Raw genomic sequence first — 17857 nt, 5'->3', positions numbered from 1 at the left:
CGGTTCTGGCTCTGTCTCCATGCAGAAACACTGATCTGGTGCCACCGTGTGGTGATTTTTATTCAGGTTTTAGAATGCAGTTCACATCTTTTTAAGCCATGTGCTGGATCAGATTCAAAAGCGCAATTTTTGAATAAGGTTTAACTCTCACAGAATGCAGTGTAACTATGTGTTTCAGATTTGAGGTGTTCCCCCCAAAAGAATTTGGTTCAGTCCTTGGGAGTGTCTGGCTGTAGGAGAAAATGGGGGAGATCTGTCATGATGTTATCTAGAAGGCGGAATGACCACACCAAACATCCCCTGGGATCCTTTTGATCTAACTTTTGAATGTCTCACCAAAAATAACATTTCTGTTGGCATTCTGGGTCCTAGAAGCCAGATCCATCTCCTTTTTCCTTCTGTTGCTCTCTTCCTTCATACCCTCTTCCATGTCCATGTGCACTTGTCTCCCTGCAGAATACTTTTTGCAGTGATGTTTCTCATGTGTTCTTTCTTTCCTTGTCTGGATGAGCAGAAGAAGATCATGATCATGATCTGCTGTATTATCCTTGCGATCATCTTAGCTTCCACCATTGGGAGCATATTTGCCTGAAAAAGGTGAGCCATCTGTGGGGACGGTCAGGCTGCCTTTCACTTACTTGAAACCTTTGCGTCTTGGGGGTACTCTAGGTGCCTTAATCTGGGTGGGATTCGGTGCTAATAAAGGTTAGAGAAAACTAAGGAAAGGGATGTTTCAGAGACAGAAAAGTGAGTGAAGAATGAGCTGTTAGCAGGTAGTCTGTGGGAGGAGATGGGGGGACAGAAGGTGGCAATCTGTCCTATAACCTGGTGTGGCAGAATGCTTTGTACAGGTCAAGGATGTTGATTCCTGCTAAACAGTTTGAGCCTTGGTATCTGGAAGTGACAAAAGGAACAAGAATTCGTTCTTAATAAGGTGCATCTTCAACTTTTTGGAAGAGGGCCGGCCACACAGTAAATTCAAATTAAATTTCTTCCCTTTCAAGGTTAATGAAAGTTAACACAGCCTTGTGTATTAGTCCCTTACCCCGGGTAAGAGGGATTTGGTGATCCCAGCCACGAACACCATGCTATATAATCTATGATTTTTTTTTCCTCCATTTTTCTATTATCTCCCACAGCCCTCACAGATTGATCGACTGGCGTTTCTAATCCTCCTTCCACTTCTGTGGTACCATCACTTCTCCACGCAGACTCCTCATCAGCTTCTCCTCTTTCCATTATGAAACTTCTTATGAAACAGGGCACCAATCAACTACTTATTAAGAATTATGCAAAGAAGAACAAACTTATACAGAATTGGGTGGAGGACAGGGATAAGGAGTACAGATACATAGCTCAATAGGCAGATGGCTTAAAGGAGGACTGCAGGGTAGAGAAGAAAGTGGAGTGGGTGCCTCTTTAGGAAGTGAAACTTACAGCCTGCACGTGCAGTATGGCTGTGAAGGGGCAGCTATCGTAGCACACCTGACTCAACAGGATCTTACTTGAACTGCTGTGAATTGGTCAAGTCTGGGCACTTCTGTTCTTCAAGCTCCTCTAGGTCTCACCTTTGACCACTCTACATCTGTTTCCTCTTTCAGGCTCCAGTAGTAGTCTTAAAAGTGAAGTTTAAGGATAAGCACATGCCTATCTTGCTCACTGCTGTGTTCCCACTTTTTAGCACAGTGCCTGCTGCTTATAGGTACTCAAATATCTGCTGACTTAATTACTTATAATTAAGCTCTTATTTCAGTCGGGAACAAATCTTTGGGTTTGGCTCCTAAACTCTTTAAGGTACCAATGAGAACACAGTTTGTTACTATCAGAGGCTGTGCAAAGCCGCTAGGGAATAGGCTGATCGACTTATGCAAAAATGCTACCAACCTTTCTCCCCATTACCACAACATAAACTTTGAAGTGCTTTTTCTGTGGGTGGTTGTGGTGGGGTTCTAGCAACAGCCTCTTAATCTGTGGAGAAGATGGCTGTCCCCAGGACTGTGGTTCAGTAACGAAATACAGGCCCACAAAATAAAAGAAACACGTTTATAGTATGACTGAACTCACACATCAGTAGAACACTTTGTGAACCATAACAAAGAACAGATAAAGGTCAGGTGAGAAAGGTGAAATGAGGTTCTCACTCACTTCACCTCTCACCTGATTTGTGTTGCTAGCTGAAACTGCTGGCCAGTAATTTATGTGTAAGAAACTGTTATAGGCTGGGCATGGTGGCTTATGCCTGTAATCCCAGCACTTTGGGAGGCCGAGGCAGGTGGATCACCTGAGGTCAGGAGTTTGAGACTAGCCTTACCAACATACCTACTAAAAATACAAAATTAGCCAGGTATGGTGGCTTGCACCTGTAATCCCAGCTACTTGGGAGGCTGAGGCATGAGAACTGCATGAATGCAGGAGGCGGAGGTTGCACTGAGCCGAGCGCCACTGCACTCCAGCCTGGGCAACAAGAGCGAAATTCTGTCTCAAAAAAAAAAAATAAAGAAAAACTGTTCTAAATACTGTCCCCAATTCCATTCAAGGTTCAGTTGTGTTCAGCTTTAAAACCAGCTATGTGAATATGAGTTCTAGTGCAGATAACTTAGTGATTATGTAACAAAAATCCATTAAAAAAATCACAGTATACAATGGTGAGGAGCACACAACTGCTAAGTTTGTACTTTTGAAAGTAAATTATTTGTTTGATACCTTATTTTTTAAGAAAGTGGGATTAAAAAATATTTTGGTCAGTGCTATTTTCTACCCACCTTCAAAAGCCAATGGTTTAATATTTCTATTAATTTGTGCTTCCTTTAATTTGAATAGGGGATAGAACACTGCAGCTGGTTAGGTCTGGAAAACGTTAATCTGGGCAAACAGGGAGCTGGAGCTGTGAGGATCTGAGTCCCAGGGGGCCCTCATTCACTAGCTGGAAGAATTTACGTGTTTCATGGCACATAGCACTGTACTAGATTCTGCAGGGGCACAAACATAGAGCCAAACGCCCTCCCTCTTTGGAGAATTTCAGACCTAGAAAAGGCCACACAGTTCTAACTTTTGTTATTGGTTCCTTTTGCTAAAAGGCAAAGGGTATGTTCCTTGCATATTGTCCAACATCCCCCTTCCAAGATTGTGAGAAGCTGGGTAACTGGGCATCAATAAATGTTGAATCAATTGATCTACGTAGTGTCGTTTTTTTTCTTACTCTAAAAATGTGTTTTAAACCTAGTAAAATTATCACAGAAACTGGCTCCTGAAGTGTGTACATATAAAAGGCAGTATAAACATTTAAGTGAGACTTGCGTCATAGATAGGGGAATGCAAACATTTGTTTCAGCCTTCATGTTCATCTTACACCCCAGGAGAACCAAGAACTCTTCACAGTCATTCAGGCCTATTTCTTAATCTTTTAAGGGATTAAGAATGACCAATGAGAATTTATATCCTGAAGTGATGCTTCAAATTTTATTTAATAAAAATATAATACAGTTTTCTTTTTAAATCAACAAATAACATTGTTTTTCAGAAATCATCTCATATGCTGCTCCTTAGTTATGGCTTAAGAGCTACCCAAAGACTTTAGTGGGTAGGCTGAGGGGAATAGAAATGCAGAATCCTTCTTTCAATGGCCTATATACAGTTATCTCCTACAGTCACTACACACGTTTGGGCATGTAGAACTTGCCCCAGTATTTCCCCTTGTGGGTCAAGTCATATGGGCTCAGTACTTTCCGTATGCCCAGCATGTTGGCAGTGGCTATTCGCTCAAATGTCCAGGGGTTTTGGTTGTTACGTTCTCTTTCCTCTTGATCTTTTCGCATCTTCTCTAGAGTCTCGCGGCTCACAGCCTTTGCTGCGAAGGGCAACTTGTGGGCAACCTGGTCAAGGAAACCTTGCACTTCTTTGAATTCACAACGCCCACCCATCTCTACTACAAGGCGGCCAGCCTTCACAGGTGTCACGTAGTGGTCAACGGCACCTTTGCCTCCCCCCATGCGGTGCCCAACACCTTTGCGAGTGATGGGCTTGAAAGGGGCTGGTACTCGCCATATGGCAAACATGTTCTTGGGGTCCATAGAGCGGTTGATTGTCAGGCGCATCATTTCAAAGTGGCCCCAATGCAGGTAGCCACCACCCAACGCCTAAAAGTGAATGGGAGAATTAGAAACACTTGCGGACTTTGATATCTTCCATGGGCTCTATTATTTTGTCTCTTCTAGTAACTGTGGCTTCAATGATACAATTGAAAATAAAACTAGTTTTAGTAAGTCCCATGGAGGAAAAGCCTAGGGTACACAGTAATAAAGACAGCGAAGGGGGACCCATTTCAGTGGAGAGCCAGGGAAGGCTTCTTTGAAGATGTGACATCTAAAGCTAAGGCCAGAATAAAAAGAACAACTAGCCAAGGGAAAAGAGAGGAGTGTGCCAGGCATAAGAAAGGCTTATGTGAAGGCCCTGGCACAGCAGAGGGCTTGGCAAGTTGAACAGAAGCCAATGTGGATGGAGTAGGGTGAGGAATGGGGAGAGTGGGCAGGAGGTTCTGAGAGGTCAGTGGGGGTGATTAAGCTGCAGGAAGGGGACTTTAGAATATCACTCTGGCTGCCTGGTGGAAAATAAATCCTAGTGCACACCCATCTGTGTAGCTGCTGACATCAAGTCTTCATGGAAGCTACTCAACAAGTAAGGAAACAGCTGTTTTCCACATCCTAAATTGTGGGTGGTTTTATTTTACCAGGGCTTGAAAAGATCTCATGATCTGATTATGGGGCAAATTAGCTAGCCTCTTCCTTCCGCTTTTACATTATTTTCATTCTCCATTTAAAAAAAAATGTATAACCCAAATGTTTACTGGGTACTCAGTAGCCTCTGTATGTATCAGTTTAAAGAGCTACTGGTGGCAGTTCTAATACAAACTGTAAAGGAAGAGACTAAATTATCCCAAGGATTATGAGATTTTGTTATTCCCTAGCTTCCATCCCATTGCTGCTTGATGCTGAATTCACTCACCAAGATTGCAAAATTGCCTTCTGTGAACTCTGTAGCTTCAGTGGAAGGTCCCCGTATGTCACTCAAATTTTTAGGCTCTCTTCTTACTTTTGGCACAAGTGGTGCCCTTTCAATAAATCTAAGCTTGGGTTTTTCAGGAATGGAAACATCTAAAAGGAGCACAGACAACCAGGATAAAGTAAAACTACACATCTCAAAAGATCTATTTTCTTCCTAGAAAGATTTGTAACAGGAGAAAGTCTTAATTTCTTTCTTCTTCGTTTTTTGGTAGAGACACGGTCTCACTATGTTGCCTAGGTTGGTTTCAAACTCCTGGCCTCAAGTGATTTTCCTGCCTTTACCTCCCAAAGTGTTGGGATTACAAGTGTGAGCCACCGTATCCAGCCTGCAAGTCTTTTTTATTTTTATTTTATTTTTTATTTTTTTATTTTTTATTTTTTGAGACGGAGTCTTGCTCTGTGCCCCAGGCTGGAGTGCAGTGGCGCGATCTCGGCTCACTGCAAGCTCCGCCCCCCCGGGTTCATGCCATTCTCCTGCCTCAGCCTCCCGAGTAGCTGGGACTACAGGCGCCGCCACCTCGCCCAGCTAATTTTCTTGTATTTTTGGTAGAGACGGGGGTTTCACCGTGTTAGCCAGGATGGTCTCGATCTCCTGACCTCGTGATCCACCCGTCTCGGCCTCCCAAAGTGCTGGGATTACAGGCTTGAGCCACCACGCCCGGCCAAGTCTTAAAAGTTACCACTGAACAGTAATTCTAAAGGTATATTTTTGCAGATGCTTTTAGTGACAGTGGAATCTTCTGGCTATGACAGTGGCTAATGCAAATGTTTCTAAAACTTTAAAGATAGCAAAGTTTTGTCCTCTGAATCCAAATGCATTTATTAATCACCAACTCTGTGCTTAACACTGTAACAGGGATTTTTTGGAAATCACTAGTTCGCTTAATCTTTAAGACAACTGTATAGCCTTGATATTCTTTTAGGGCTCCCTTTAAAAAAATTTTTAACTTGTCAAAGTTTAACACAGATATATCAAAGGGCCAAACTGAAAATATACAGCTCAGTGAATTACCAGAAAGTGAACACATGAACACATATCACTATTACCCAGATCAAAAAACGGGACGTTAGGCAGGTAGTATTTTTAATCTCCATTTTATAGAAGAGGAACCCAAGGGCTAGAAATATCTTAAAATTTGGTCTATGCCATCCAGTTCAACAGCAAAGCTACACAGCATGTCACAAAAATATATACACATATTTCTCTGCCTCTCTGGATGTTAATGGGGGTAGTGGAAGAATATTGTACATAAAAATATCTAAGTTCTCTAGCTCTGCCACATTCTTGTTGAGAAACTTACAACCTAGGAATCCTTTAATCAATGCTCTTTCTCTCATATATGCAGGGACTTTTCATGCTGAGACCAGCACAGGTCAGTGTGCCAGGTTTGGGTGGGCGGACAAAACTTCAGGCCAGACATGTGACATCTTTATCATCCTTGACAATTTGGGGAAAAAAATTAACATATAAATTATTTTTAAAAATTTATAAAGTGAACCAAGTATGGCTTTACAATGGAGACAAATACAAAACAGAAGAGTTTGAGGAAATATCAAATTATTACTATCAGAGTTTCAGAAGCTGCCCCTCAGCTTCTATATGCAGCTACAGAGAAACTTAGTAATGCTTTCTTTCACCTACAAGTCAAATGTACTTTCCAAACATATAGTGGTTTAACAGTTCTGTACAGAAGACCCTCAGATGTACAGACCCTATTCATTTTTTTGAGGGTTCCAGTATATTTCTTTTTTAAAAAGTAAACTAGTTTTACAATATTGTGGCTTATCTTAACAGAGCTTTTTCACACATCGTTAGCTGACTGCATATATGGAACCTTATTTGGAGAGAACATCAAAAGTCCAGTTTTTTTTTTTCTTTTGAGACAAAGCCTCACTCTGTTGCCCAGACTGGAGTGCACTGGCCTCCTGAGAAGCTGGGATTGCAGGTGTGCACTACCCCCTAATTTTTGGTATTTTTAGTAGAGACAGGGTTTCTCCGGGTTGGCAGGCTGGTCTCCAACTCCTGGCCTGGAGTGATCCACCCGCCTCTGCCTCCTAAAGTGCTGGGATTACAGGCGTGAACCACCGTGCCTCGCCAAAAATCCAGATTTCAGGCCAACTGACTACTGGCTGAGTGGACCACGGGCCACACACCAGTGGCAGGCGTTAGGGGAGCTATATCATTAGACGCTGCTCCCTAAGAGGAGGGAACTTTTTTGGTTTCCTTTGTTCTTTATTTCTAGCGCTCAGAATATTGGTTGGCAAGACAGTACACTCTAAAAACATTTACTGAAAGAGTGAACGGGGACGGGAAACACAAGAACACTCCTATGTCATCTCCCACCCTCTCCTGGTTTCCATCAGAGAAAAGATTTACAAACAGCAGAAAGGCAAGCTCTCACCTTCAAAACTTGGTACTGGGAGCAGTGTCTTTAGACCAGCACTGGCGGGGAGGGGTGCCCAAGAATCTACAAAGACAAACCAAGTTAAACGACGAAGGTAACAAGGCCAGGACCCCGATACAACCTGGGCCAAAGGTACTACTTCTTATTCTTATTTATTTTTTTGAGACGGAGTCTTGCTCTGTCGCCCAGGCCCCAGTGCAGTGGCGCGATCTCGGCTCACTGCAACCTCCGCCTCCCGCGTTCAAGAGATTCTCCTGCCTCAGACTCCGGAGTAGCTGGGATTACAGGCGCCCGCCACCACGCCCAGCTATTTTTTTTTGTATTTTTAGTAGAGACGGGTTTCACCATGTTGGCCTGGCTGGTTTCAAACTCCTGACCGCAAGTGATCCGCCCACCTCAGCCTCCCAAAGTGCTGGGATTAAAGGCGTGAGCCACCAAGCCGGCCCAAAAGTACTTCCGCCGGAAGAGTCTTGAGGTTGGGATGTGAGTTCCACTAAATGTGCTCAGAGGCTCAGGCTCCGCAGAAGGCCAGCCGGGGTCTCTGGGGGCCGACTCCCAGACGCAATTGTGACCCTCTTGCACGAACCCCTACGGTGGAGATCAGCGGTGGGATAGCGTAGTCCCTAACCAGTGCTTCACCGAGCATATGCAGAGCCGCCTTTTGGGTTAGAGAGGAAAAGCACTAGAGGGTGGGGGAGGAAGAGGGGTAAAGTCTTTAGGAACCAAAAGGGACTTCTGACCTGACAAGCGCACCCGCAAGAGCGGCGCACTAGCGCGAGCCAGTAGCCTCCACATGGTCACGGACGTCCGGCGGCGCGGAGGTCCCCACAGCGACTACAGCGCCCTCCTCTACCCTGGTAGGCAGCGGCGCTCTAGTAGCTAGCTGGAATCAGCTCAGGACACCGCTCAGTGTGGCCGGAAGTTGTGTTCACTCCGGTCCACTTCGCGGAGTCCCGACGGAAGCGGAAGAAACTCGAGCGACTGAGGTTGAGTTCCGTCGGAGGTTGAGTTCCGCCGGTCAAAGGCGCTGTCCGCCCAGCCACGCCCAGGGGCCTCGTTGGCCCTCTAGGGTTCTCCTTCCAATCCCCAGTTTTTCCCCAGAAGAGGGCGGCGGAGCGGGGAGTTTTTTGTTTTATTTATTTTTTCTGCGGAGTACAACTGTCAATGCCTGCCGGTTCCTTAGCAAGGTAGTCCCTTATGATTCACAGCCTTTGAGACCTTTTTCTAGGGGACCCCTCGAAGACATTAGGAGAATACCAGATTTGGCAATGGTTTAACATTTATAGGGCAATTGCAGTGTGTCATTGAGTACCTCATTCGTTAGTCGTGCCAACGAATCTGTGAGATAAGTCATTATACTGATTTTGCAGATTCCATCCTGAGGCTGAAATAATTTAACTTGTTCTGGGTCATACAACAGGAAAACAGTACCATCAGAATTTGAGCACAGTCTGGGATTCCAGAGAGCTCAGTGAATGAACAATACTGTTGATGAAAAGAGTGAAACACTGTAAGATATCGGAAGAGATTTATTCTGAGCCAAATATGAGCAACCATGGCCTGAGAACATGTGCCCAAGGTGGTAGAGGTGTAGCTTGGCTTTATACATTTTAGAGGGGCATGAGACATCAATCAAATGCATTTAAGAAATACATTGGTTTGGATCAGAAAGGTGGGACAAGTCAAGGTGGGCTTCTAGGCTTCTAGTTGACCATTCAACAAACATCTCTTGAGCATCTACCATAGTGCCATGAGCAAAATTAATGTGTCTACACTTATTCCAGAGGTTTCAAGGTAAAATAAATTCAGTCTCAACTGGAAGAGTTACTGAAGTTTTACAAGAAAGCTATTTCAGCTGTTCTCATCTATTAAATCGACAGGTGCAAAGAATGCATCAACTCCTTAATTGTTTGACCAAGAAGAAAGAACAATGCCATTAGTCTTGTTTTCTGTCTCAGTATTCACTGGTTATATTAAAGTATTTCTATGAATGTGTTCATCATAGTGAATAATTATTGTTGCTCAGTTAAATTATTTACAAATCTGTTGTTATAGGCCATGCTGCAGTAAACATCCTTGTACATTTTTGTTATTTTGTATTTCTTTTGGGCACTTTCAAAAGGAGAAATTTATGGATCAAAGGGAATGTTCATTTTAAATCTTTTGACTTTATATAGTTGTGCAAAATTGGCCTCCATGAACAGTTTATCAGAGTGCTTTCTTGATCAACATCCTTGCTAAAGAAGGATATTATAATTTTTCTAGAGCTTTGTCAATATGAAAGGTGAAAAACACCACTCAATGTTACATTTATAACAGGATGTTAAAATGCGATTGTTTCTGCCTCAGTTTTGCTTGGGACCACAAGGTAATCTCCACATTTCAAAGTGAGGTGCTGGGCCTCTTAGGCAGAGTTTATGCAGCAGGTGGTAGGAACTGGCTTTGCTATTTTTAGCTGCCCATTCTCTGCCAGCCTGTAAAAAACACTAGAAAAGCCAAGACAGGAAGTGGAGACTGGAGATTATAATAAAGATTTCGTTAATAGAGTTGTTGGTGTACTGTGACTTTCATGCCTTCCTCTATTCAATGGCAAGGGTTGAGGGGTGCTCTGTCAAGCCCAGTGAAAGACATTTCTAGATCATTCAGAGAGTTTAATATAATTCTTCTGCAGTTTGAGGGACACTGGGCATTGGGGTTTGACACCGGCTTGAGAAAATGGTATGTTTGGAGGCTGGTAGAAGCTGCCTGTGGCATCAAAAGTAGAGAGTTGCAGTTGGGAAGTAGCCACATTTCCATTGATGGTGGGGCAAAGGTGTGCATGTCCTGTTGACTAGGTGTGGACTCCATGACTAGGTGTGGACTCCAGTGTAGAGTGCCAAGGTAGGGTTTCTTACATCCTGTCCAACAGAACTGCATCAAAGACAGGGAGAAAGAAGGTGGAGTAGGTGTGAGGATGGATGTCCTGGGCCTGAGGGAAGAATCATGTGCAACCAGCCAACAACTCAGCAGAGATGAATTTGCCTGCATCAAGGGAACGGCAGATGAGAGATCCTCAGCAGGGGTGTGTGTGTGTGTGTGTATGTGTGTGCATGTGCGTGTGTGTGTGTTTGTGCATGTGAAACATTTGATATCTTGAAGTGCTGACTTCTAGCACTTCAAAATGTCAAAGAGAGGTCCTGGAAAAGATCCTTCCTCACAGCCCTTAGAAGCAACAAGCAATCCTGCAGACACCTTGATTTCAGACTTCCAGCCTCCAGAACAGTGAGGCAATAAGCTTCTGTTGTTTAAGCCACCCAGTGTGTGGCACTTTGTTTAGAGACTGGATATCACTATTAAAGCACCCTCTTTCTCTCATGAGTGCTTTATGAATTCTTCTTTAAGAAGGAAAGTACTGTTGAGTGCTGTACTAGTTTCCTAGATCTGCCATGACAAAGTATCACAGGCTGGACATAGTGGCTCACACCTGTAAGCACACTTTGGGAGGCTGAGGTGGGAGAATTGCTTGAGCCTGGGACTTTAAGAACAGCCTGGGCAACATAGTGAGATCCTGTCTCTAACAAACAAACACACAAACACGAAACAAAGTACCACACACTGGGTGGCTTAAACAACAGAAGCTTATTGCCTCACTGTTCTGGAGGCTGGAAGTCCGAAATCAAGATGTCTGCAGGGTTGCTTGTTGCTTCTAAGGGCTGTGAGGAAGGATCTTTTCCAGGCCTCTCTTTAGCGCAGAGATGACCGTCTTCTTTCTACATCTCCTCACATCATCTTTCTTCTGTATATGTCTGTGTGAATGCAAATTTCAGCAAATTGGATTAGAGTCCATCCTAATGACCTCATGTTAACTTGATTACCTCTGTAAAGATACTGTCTCTAAATAAGGTTACATTCTGAAATGCTCGGGGTTAGGTCTTCAAGATGATATACTTTTTGAGGGATCCTATTCAGCTCACACCAGGTGCCACCATCTCAGAGGCATCATAAATAGTGACAGACTGGGGATAGGAAAGATCTTATTGATTAGTAAAAGTGCAAGATGAGGAAACAGGTTCACCCCATGCTCCCCATTTTGTTTTTACTATTATCTCTCTATCTGAAGCAGGGCCGAGCTGGGGGAGCAGAGTCACTTTTCTTTTAAATGGAATTCGGAGTTGTGACTGTTACACAGTATTAGACATTTTAGGTACTGAAGTGAGAATGTTTTCTGTGATTAGAAGTGACAACACAACTTTTTAATTTTTATGTTTTAAATAAGAGAGTAATGAGAAAATACAAAAACCAAACAAACAAAAAACACACACACAAAATCAAACCCAACCCAGCCTCACAGAGTTGATTTGGGTAACCAGTCGTAACTAAAGTTGATTTCTGATGGCGTTCTCCGAATTTTACTTAATATAACCTACATACTGGTTATAGGTTAGTTTGCATTTCCTTAATGATAAGTGATGTCACACCTTTTCTCATGTCCTTGATTTCACATATTTTTGTCTATTTGTTTTCTGTGTGTGTGATTTGCTTGTCTAGTTTGTCTATTTTTAAAATTATTTTGCTTTTTTTCTTATCAATTCAAAATTGCTTATGTGTTAAGTATAGCACCTCCTATTAGGTTGTATATGTTTTATTTTTATTTATTTATTTTTTGAGACAGAGTTTCACTCTTGTCATCCAGGCTGGAGTGCAGTGGGGTGATCTCAGCTCACTGTGAACTCTGTCTCCCAGGTTCAAGCGATTCTTTTGCCTTAGCCTCCTGAGTAGCTGGGATTACAGGTGCCCATCAACATGCCCGGCCAATTTTTGTGTTTTTTGTAGAGATGGGTCTTCACCATGTAGACCATGCTGATCTTGAACCCCTGACCTCAAGTGATCCGCCGGCCTCGGCCTCCCAAAGTGTTGGGATTACAGGTGTGAGCCACCGTGCCCGGCTGGTTGTATGTTTTAATTGTTTTCAGTTTTCAATATATCTTGATTGTTTTTGAAATAGGACTATTTATAACTTTTATGCAGTAAAAACCTGTCAGTAATTGTCTTAAGAATTTTGACTTTCAGCCAGGTGCAGTGGCTCATGCCTGTAATCCCAACACTTTGGGAGGCTGAGATGAGAGTATTGCCTAGCCCAGGAGTCCAAGACTAGCTTGGGCAAAACAGCAAGAACCCATCTCTACACAAATAAAATATTGGCCAGACGTGGTGGCTCACGCCTGTCCTCCTGTTACTTGAGAGGCTGAGGTAAGAGGATTGCTTGAGCCCAGGAGGCTGAGACTTTGATAAGTCAGAATATATTAATACTGCTTATAAAGGCCAGAGATAGGGATATAACATAATTCTTTGTCAAAGTTGAAAATTCTCATTTAATATGTGACTTTATTTATTTATTTATTTATTTATTGATGTGGAGTCTCGCTCTGTCACCCACGCTGGAGTGCAGTGGAGCGATCTCAGCTCACTGCAAGCTCCGCCTTCCAGGTTCACGCCATTCTCCTGCCTCAGCCTCCCGAGTAACTGAGACTACAGGTGCCCACCACCATGCCCAGTAATTTTTTGTATTTTTAGTAGAGACGGGGTTTCACCGTGTTAGCCAGGATGGTCTCGATCTCCTGACATTGTGATCTGCCCGCCTCGGCCTCCCAAAGTCCTGGGATTACAGTGGCTCCACTGCTCTCGGCCTATTTTATTTTTATTTTTTATTTTTTTGAGACAGAATCTTGCTCTTTTCCCTAGACTGGAGTGCAGTAATCTCTGCTCACTGCAGCCTCTGCCTCCTGGGTTCAAGTGATTCTCCTGCCTCAGCCTACCAAGTGGCTGGTATTATAGGCACGTGCCACCACGCCTGGCTAATTTTTGTAGTTTTAGTAGAGACGGGGTTTCACCACGTTGGCCAGGCTGGTCTTGAACTTCTGACTTCAAATAGTTCACCTGCTTCATCCTCCCAAAGTGCTAGGATTACAGGCGTGAGCCACCGGACCCGGCCTTAATATGTGACTTTATAATGTACTAAATTCTCACAGCTTTTGGGAATTCCTTTTGACATTTTCTTCCATTCCCATGTTTTGAGACTGGTCCTACGTTGTTTTAGTCATTGTCACTTTATTACACATTTTTATATCTGTTCCATCAAGTTGTTTTTGCAATCTATAAAAAACATACTGGCTATGTTTAACATGTTTGTTCTTCGAGAGAAAATTTAGAACTATTTTGTTAAGTTCCACACTCTCTATTTTTATTTTCTTGGCTAGAATTCTCATTCCTCTCTTTTCTTTTTTTCATTTTAATCTCAGAACCATTTGCACTTCTGACCAAGTTGAGGCTTCTGCTATTTCAAAGAGTTGTAGGATCTCAGTTTAAAGGGACTGGAGGTGTCAGATATTTAGCTCCAGTTCCTCAACAGTGTACTTCAACCACATACTTGTTATAGGTTATTCACACATCTAATTAAAGGCAAGTGCAATTGTATACAAACCCTAAATGGAGGGAACGTATTTGCTAGCAATCTTCCCTTCTTTCTTTTCTGCATCTTCACAAAATAGTCATGCTTAGTCGACCCTTCCCCACTTTACCCTCCCAAGTAGCTGTCATTATAGACCTGTGCTACTAGGCTGGACTAATATTTACATTTTTCATAGAGACAGTGTTTCATTATGTTGCCCCAGCTGATCTACGAACTCCTGGACTCACACAAGACTTTACCCTGTGTGTCCAGTAGAGGTCACAAAGTGCTTATTGTAGCCACTGAAACCCCAACCAAATGCGTGCTTTGGCAATCACATTATGCAACAATGAGCACACATAAATGATTATAATTAGAGGGAATTGTTACACTTTAATTCATTCTTCTCTAGTACACTCAATACATTAGGATAGAGAGCTTCTTACATATCTCAGAGAATACAATTCTTAAGACTTTTCCAAAAATTAAGAGAATTTTAGAGATGATTCTATACCAAATCTCTGATTGTATAGATAAAGAAACTGATCTTTGAGTTCATTAGAGACTTGTCCGGGTCACTCAGCTTGTTTATGAGCGAATACAGGAGTGATAACTCAAAATCTTTTGATTCTAAGATCAGATTTCTTCTCACACTGTATCTGTAGACTATGTTTTCCAATGGTAACTTATCTTTTCTGAACTAAAATAATTAATTAATTCAATATAAATTTTTATGCCAGGTGCTGTGCTAGGTGGTGAAGATACATTGTTAAGCAAAAATGATCCTGGCTTGTGAGACTGTGAGAAAAATGTGAGTAGAAGCAGTAAAATAATGGTCAGAAGAACCTCAGAGGTAATGTTAGGTTTCTTCCTGACAGGTACTTTCTATGCGTATTCAGTACTGATTTTGCTTGGTATCTTCAGAAATTTTGTGTCATTCTATTTTTAAAATTTAATTTACTTTTTGAAGTTAGAATTTGCATTCTAACTTCAAAATATATATTGTATTCTCTGAGATATGCATACTGCTTATAATAAGCTCTCTATCTTAATGTATTGAGTGTAATAGAGAAGAATGAATTAAAGTGTAACAATTCCCTCTAATGATAATCATATGAAATAATATGAAGGAAAACAGTTATCATATTACACATTTCTTCTCATTAATTCCTATGAGAGTTTACCACTACCCAACATAAAACAGAGTGCATAATAAACACAAATGCATCTTTCCATAAAGCTCCCCTCATAAAAATGGAAGTAAACATTACATTTCCAAGTGAAATGAAACACTACAGTGTTTAATAAATGTATTTGCTTCGTCTTCCAAATCTATGTGCATCCATTCTTTTTTTTTTTTTTTTTTTTTTTTTTTTGAGACGGAGTCTCGCTCTGTCGCCCAGGCTGGCGTGCAGCGGCGCAATCTCTGCTCACCGCAAGCTCCGCCTCCCGGGTTCACGCCGTTCTCCTGCCTCAGCCTCCCGAGTAGCTGGGACCACAGGCGCCTGTCCCCGCGCCCGGCTAATTCTTTTGTATTTTTAGTAGAGACAGGGTTTCACTGTGTTAGCCAGGATGGTCTCGATCTCCTGACCTCGTGATCCTCCCGCCTCGGCCTCCCAAAGTGCTGAGATTACAGGCGTGAGCCACCGCGCCCGGCCGCATCCATCATTTTTAAAATTTTATTTTTATTTTTATTTTTTATTTTAGATTCAGGGGTTACACGTGCAGGTTTGTTACATAGGTATATTGCATGATGCTGTGGTTTGGGCTTCTAATGATCCTGTCACTCAAGTAGTGAACATAGTACCTGATAGGTAGTTTTTCAACGCTTGCCCCACTGCTTCCCGTCTCGTCTCCAGTGTTTATTGTTTCCATCTCTGTGTCCATGTGTACTCAACGTTTAGCTTCCACTTATTTTATTTTTTATGTTTTTTTGAGATGGGGTCTTGCTCTGTCACCCAGACTGGAGTTCAGTGGTGTGATCATTGCTCACTGCAGCTTCAACCTCTCTGGCCCAAGTGATCCTCCCACTTTACCCTCCCAAGTAGCTGTCATTATACACATGTGCTACTATGCCCTGCGAATGTTTAAATTTTTCATAGAGACAGTATTTCGTTATGTTACCCCAGCTGGTCTGCGAACTCCTGGGCTCAAGCAATCTTCCCAACTTGGCCTCCCAACATGCTGGGATTACAGGTGTGAGCCACTCCCCTCAGCCTTAGCTCCCACTTATAAGGGAGAACATTCAATATTTGGTTTTCTGTTTCTGCATTAATTCATTTAGGATTGCAGCCTCCAGCTGCATCCATGCTGCTACAAAGAACATGATTTCATTTTTTTTATGGCTATGTAGTATTCCATGATCTATATGTAACATATTTTCTTTATGCAATCCACCGTCATGGGCACCTGGGTTGATTCCATGTCTTTGCTATTGTGAATAGTGTTGTGATCAACATATGAGTGCAGGTGTCTTTTTGGCAGAGAATTTGTTTTCCTTTGGGTGTATATGCAGTAATGAGATTTCTGGGTTGAATGGTAATTCTATTTTTAGTTCTTTGAGAAATCTCCAAACCGCTTTTCATAGGAGCTGAACTAATTTGCATTTCCACCAACAGTGTATTAGCATTTCCTTTTCTCCTCAACCTTGCCAACATCTGTTATTTATTGATCATTTAATAATATCCATTCTGACTTGTGTGATATGGCCTCTCATTGTGATTTTGATGTGCATCTCTTTGATGATTAACGATGTAGAACATTTTTCATATGTTTGTTGGCTGCTTGTATGTTTTCTTTTGAGAAGTCTCTGTTCATGTACTTTGCCTACTTTTTAATGGTATTGTTTGTTTCTTTTTTTTATTTGTTTAAGTTCCTTATAGATTCTGGATGTTAGTTCTTTGCTGGATTCACAGTTTGCAAATATTTTCTCCCATTCTGCAGGTTGTCTGTTTACTCTGTTGGTAACTTCTTTTTTTTTTCTTGGTTGTTTTTATTTTTATTTTTATTTATTTATTTATTTTGAGACAGAGTCTCCTTTTGTTGCGCAGGCTGGAGTGCAGTGGCGCAATCTCAGCTCACGCAACCTCTGCCTCCCAGGTTCAAGCAATTCTCCTGCCTCAGCCTCCCAAGTAACTGGGATTATAGGTGCCCACCACCATGCCTGGCTAATATTTGTATTTTTAGTAGATATGGCATTTCACCGTGTTGCCCAGGCTGGTTTCAAACTCCTGACCTCAAGTGATCTGCCCACCTCACCCTCCCAAAGTGCTGGGATTACTGGCATGAGCCACGATGCCCAGACGGTAATTTGTTTTGCTGAACAGAAGAGTTTTAGTCTAATTAGGTCTCAATTGTCAGTTTTTGTTTTTGTTGCATTTGCTTTTGAGGGCTTAGTCATAAATTCTTTGCCTAGGTCAATGTCTAGAAGGGTATTTCCTCGAGTTTCTTCTAGGATTCTTGTAGTTTGAAGTCTTACATTTAAGTCTTTAATCCATTTTGAGTTAATTTTTGTATATGGTGAGAGGTAGGGATCCCGTTTTATTCTTCTGCATATGGCAGTAATATTTATTGAGTAGGATATCCTTCCCCATTGTTTATTCTGTTGACTTTGTCAAAGGTCAGTTGGTTGTAGGCTGTGGCTTTGTTTCAGGGGTATTCTGTTTCATCGTTACCACCTTTTTAAAAGAAATCAGGTACTGTATATTAATAAGTCACCCAATTGACTGTTTCTTCTTAGCTGGTGCTAAATGACTATAACATGGGAATTATGGGCAAGAGAAACAAGAGAAGCAATGCTTGGAAAAAAATCCTTAAACTGTGTTTATGAATTGGGAATGTACGAGGAAAGAGTAGAAATCCTTAATCTGTGAGATAATGACAAATGGAAACAAGCTGGAAAATGTATTGGAAACATATTAAGAAATGGAAATAAGTCTTGGAAAATGGGTATTTTTATATATATG

The 17857-nt window shown here is 42.1% G+C and overlaps 1 protein-coding gene across 1 annotated transcript; it reads right to left on the bottom strand.

The window, feature by feature from the left end:
* Positions 1-3437: 3437 nt before the first annotated feature.
* MRPL16 (mitochondrial ribosomal protein L16) lies at positions 3438-8364 on the bottom strand. The gene is given in 4 exon segments (NM_001266431.1): positions 3438-4136; positions 5002-5150; positions 7463-7528; positions 8206-8364. Coding segments are annotated over 4 exon segments (756 nt in total). The 5' UTR covers positions 8261-8364; the 3' UTR covers positions 3438-3650.
* Positions 8365-17857: the final 9493 nt, after the last annotated feature.

This window comes from Macaca mulatta, chromosome 14 (genome assembly GCF_049350105.2).
Source record: "Macaca mulatta isolate MMU2019108-1 chromosome 14, T2T-MMU8v2.0, whole genome shotgun sequence".
Taxonomy (NCBI): Eukaryota; Metazoa; Chordata; class Mammalia; order Primates; family Cercopithecidae; genus Macaca; species Macaca mulatta.
This window is presented reverse-complemented; position numbering and strand designations above follow the sequence as displayed.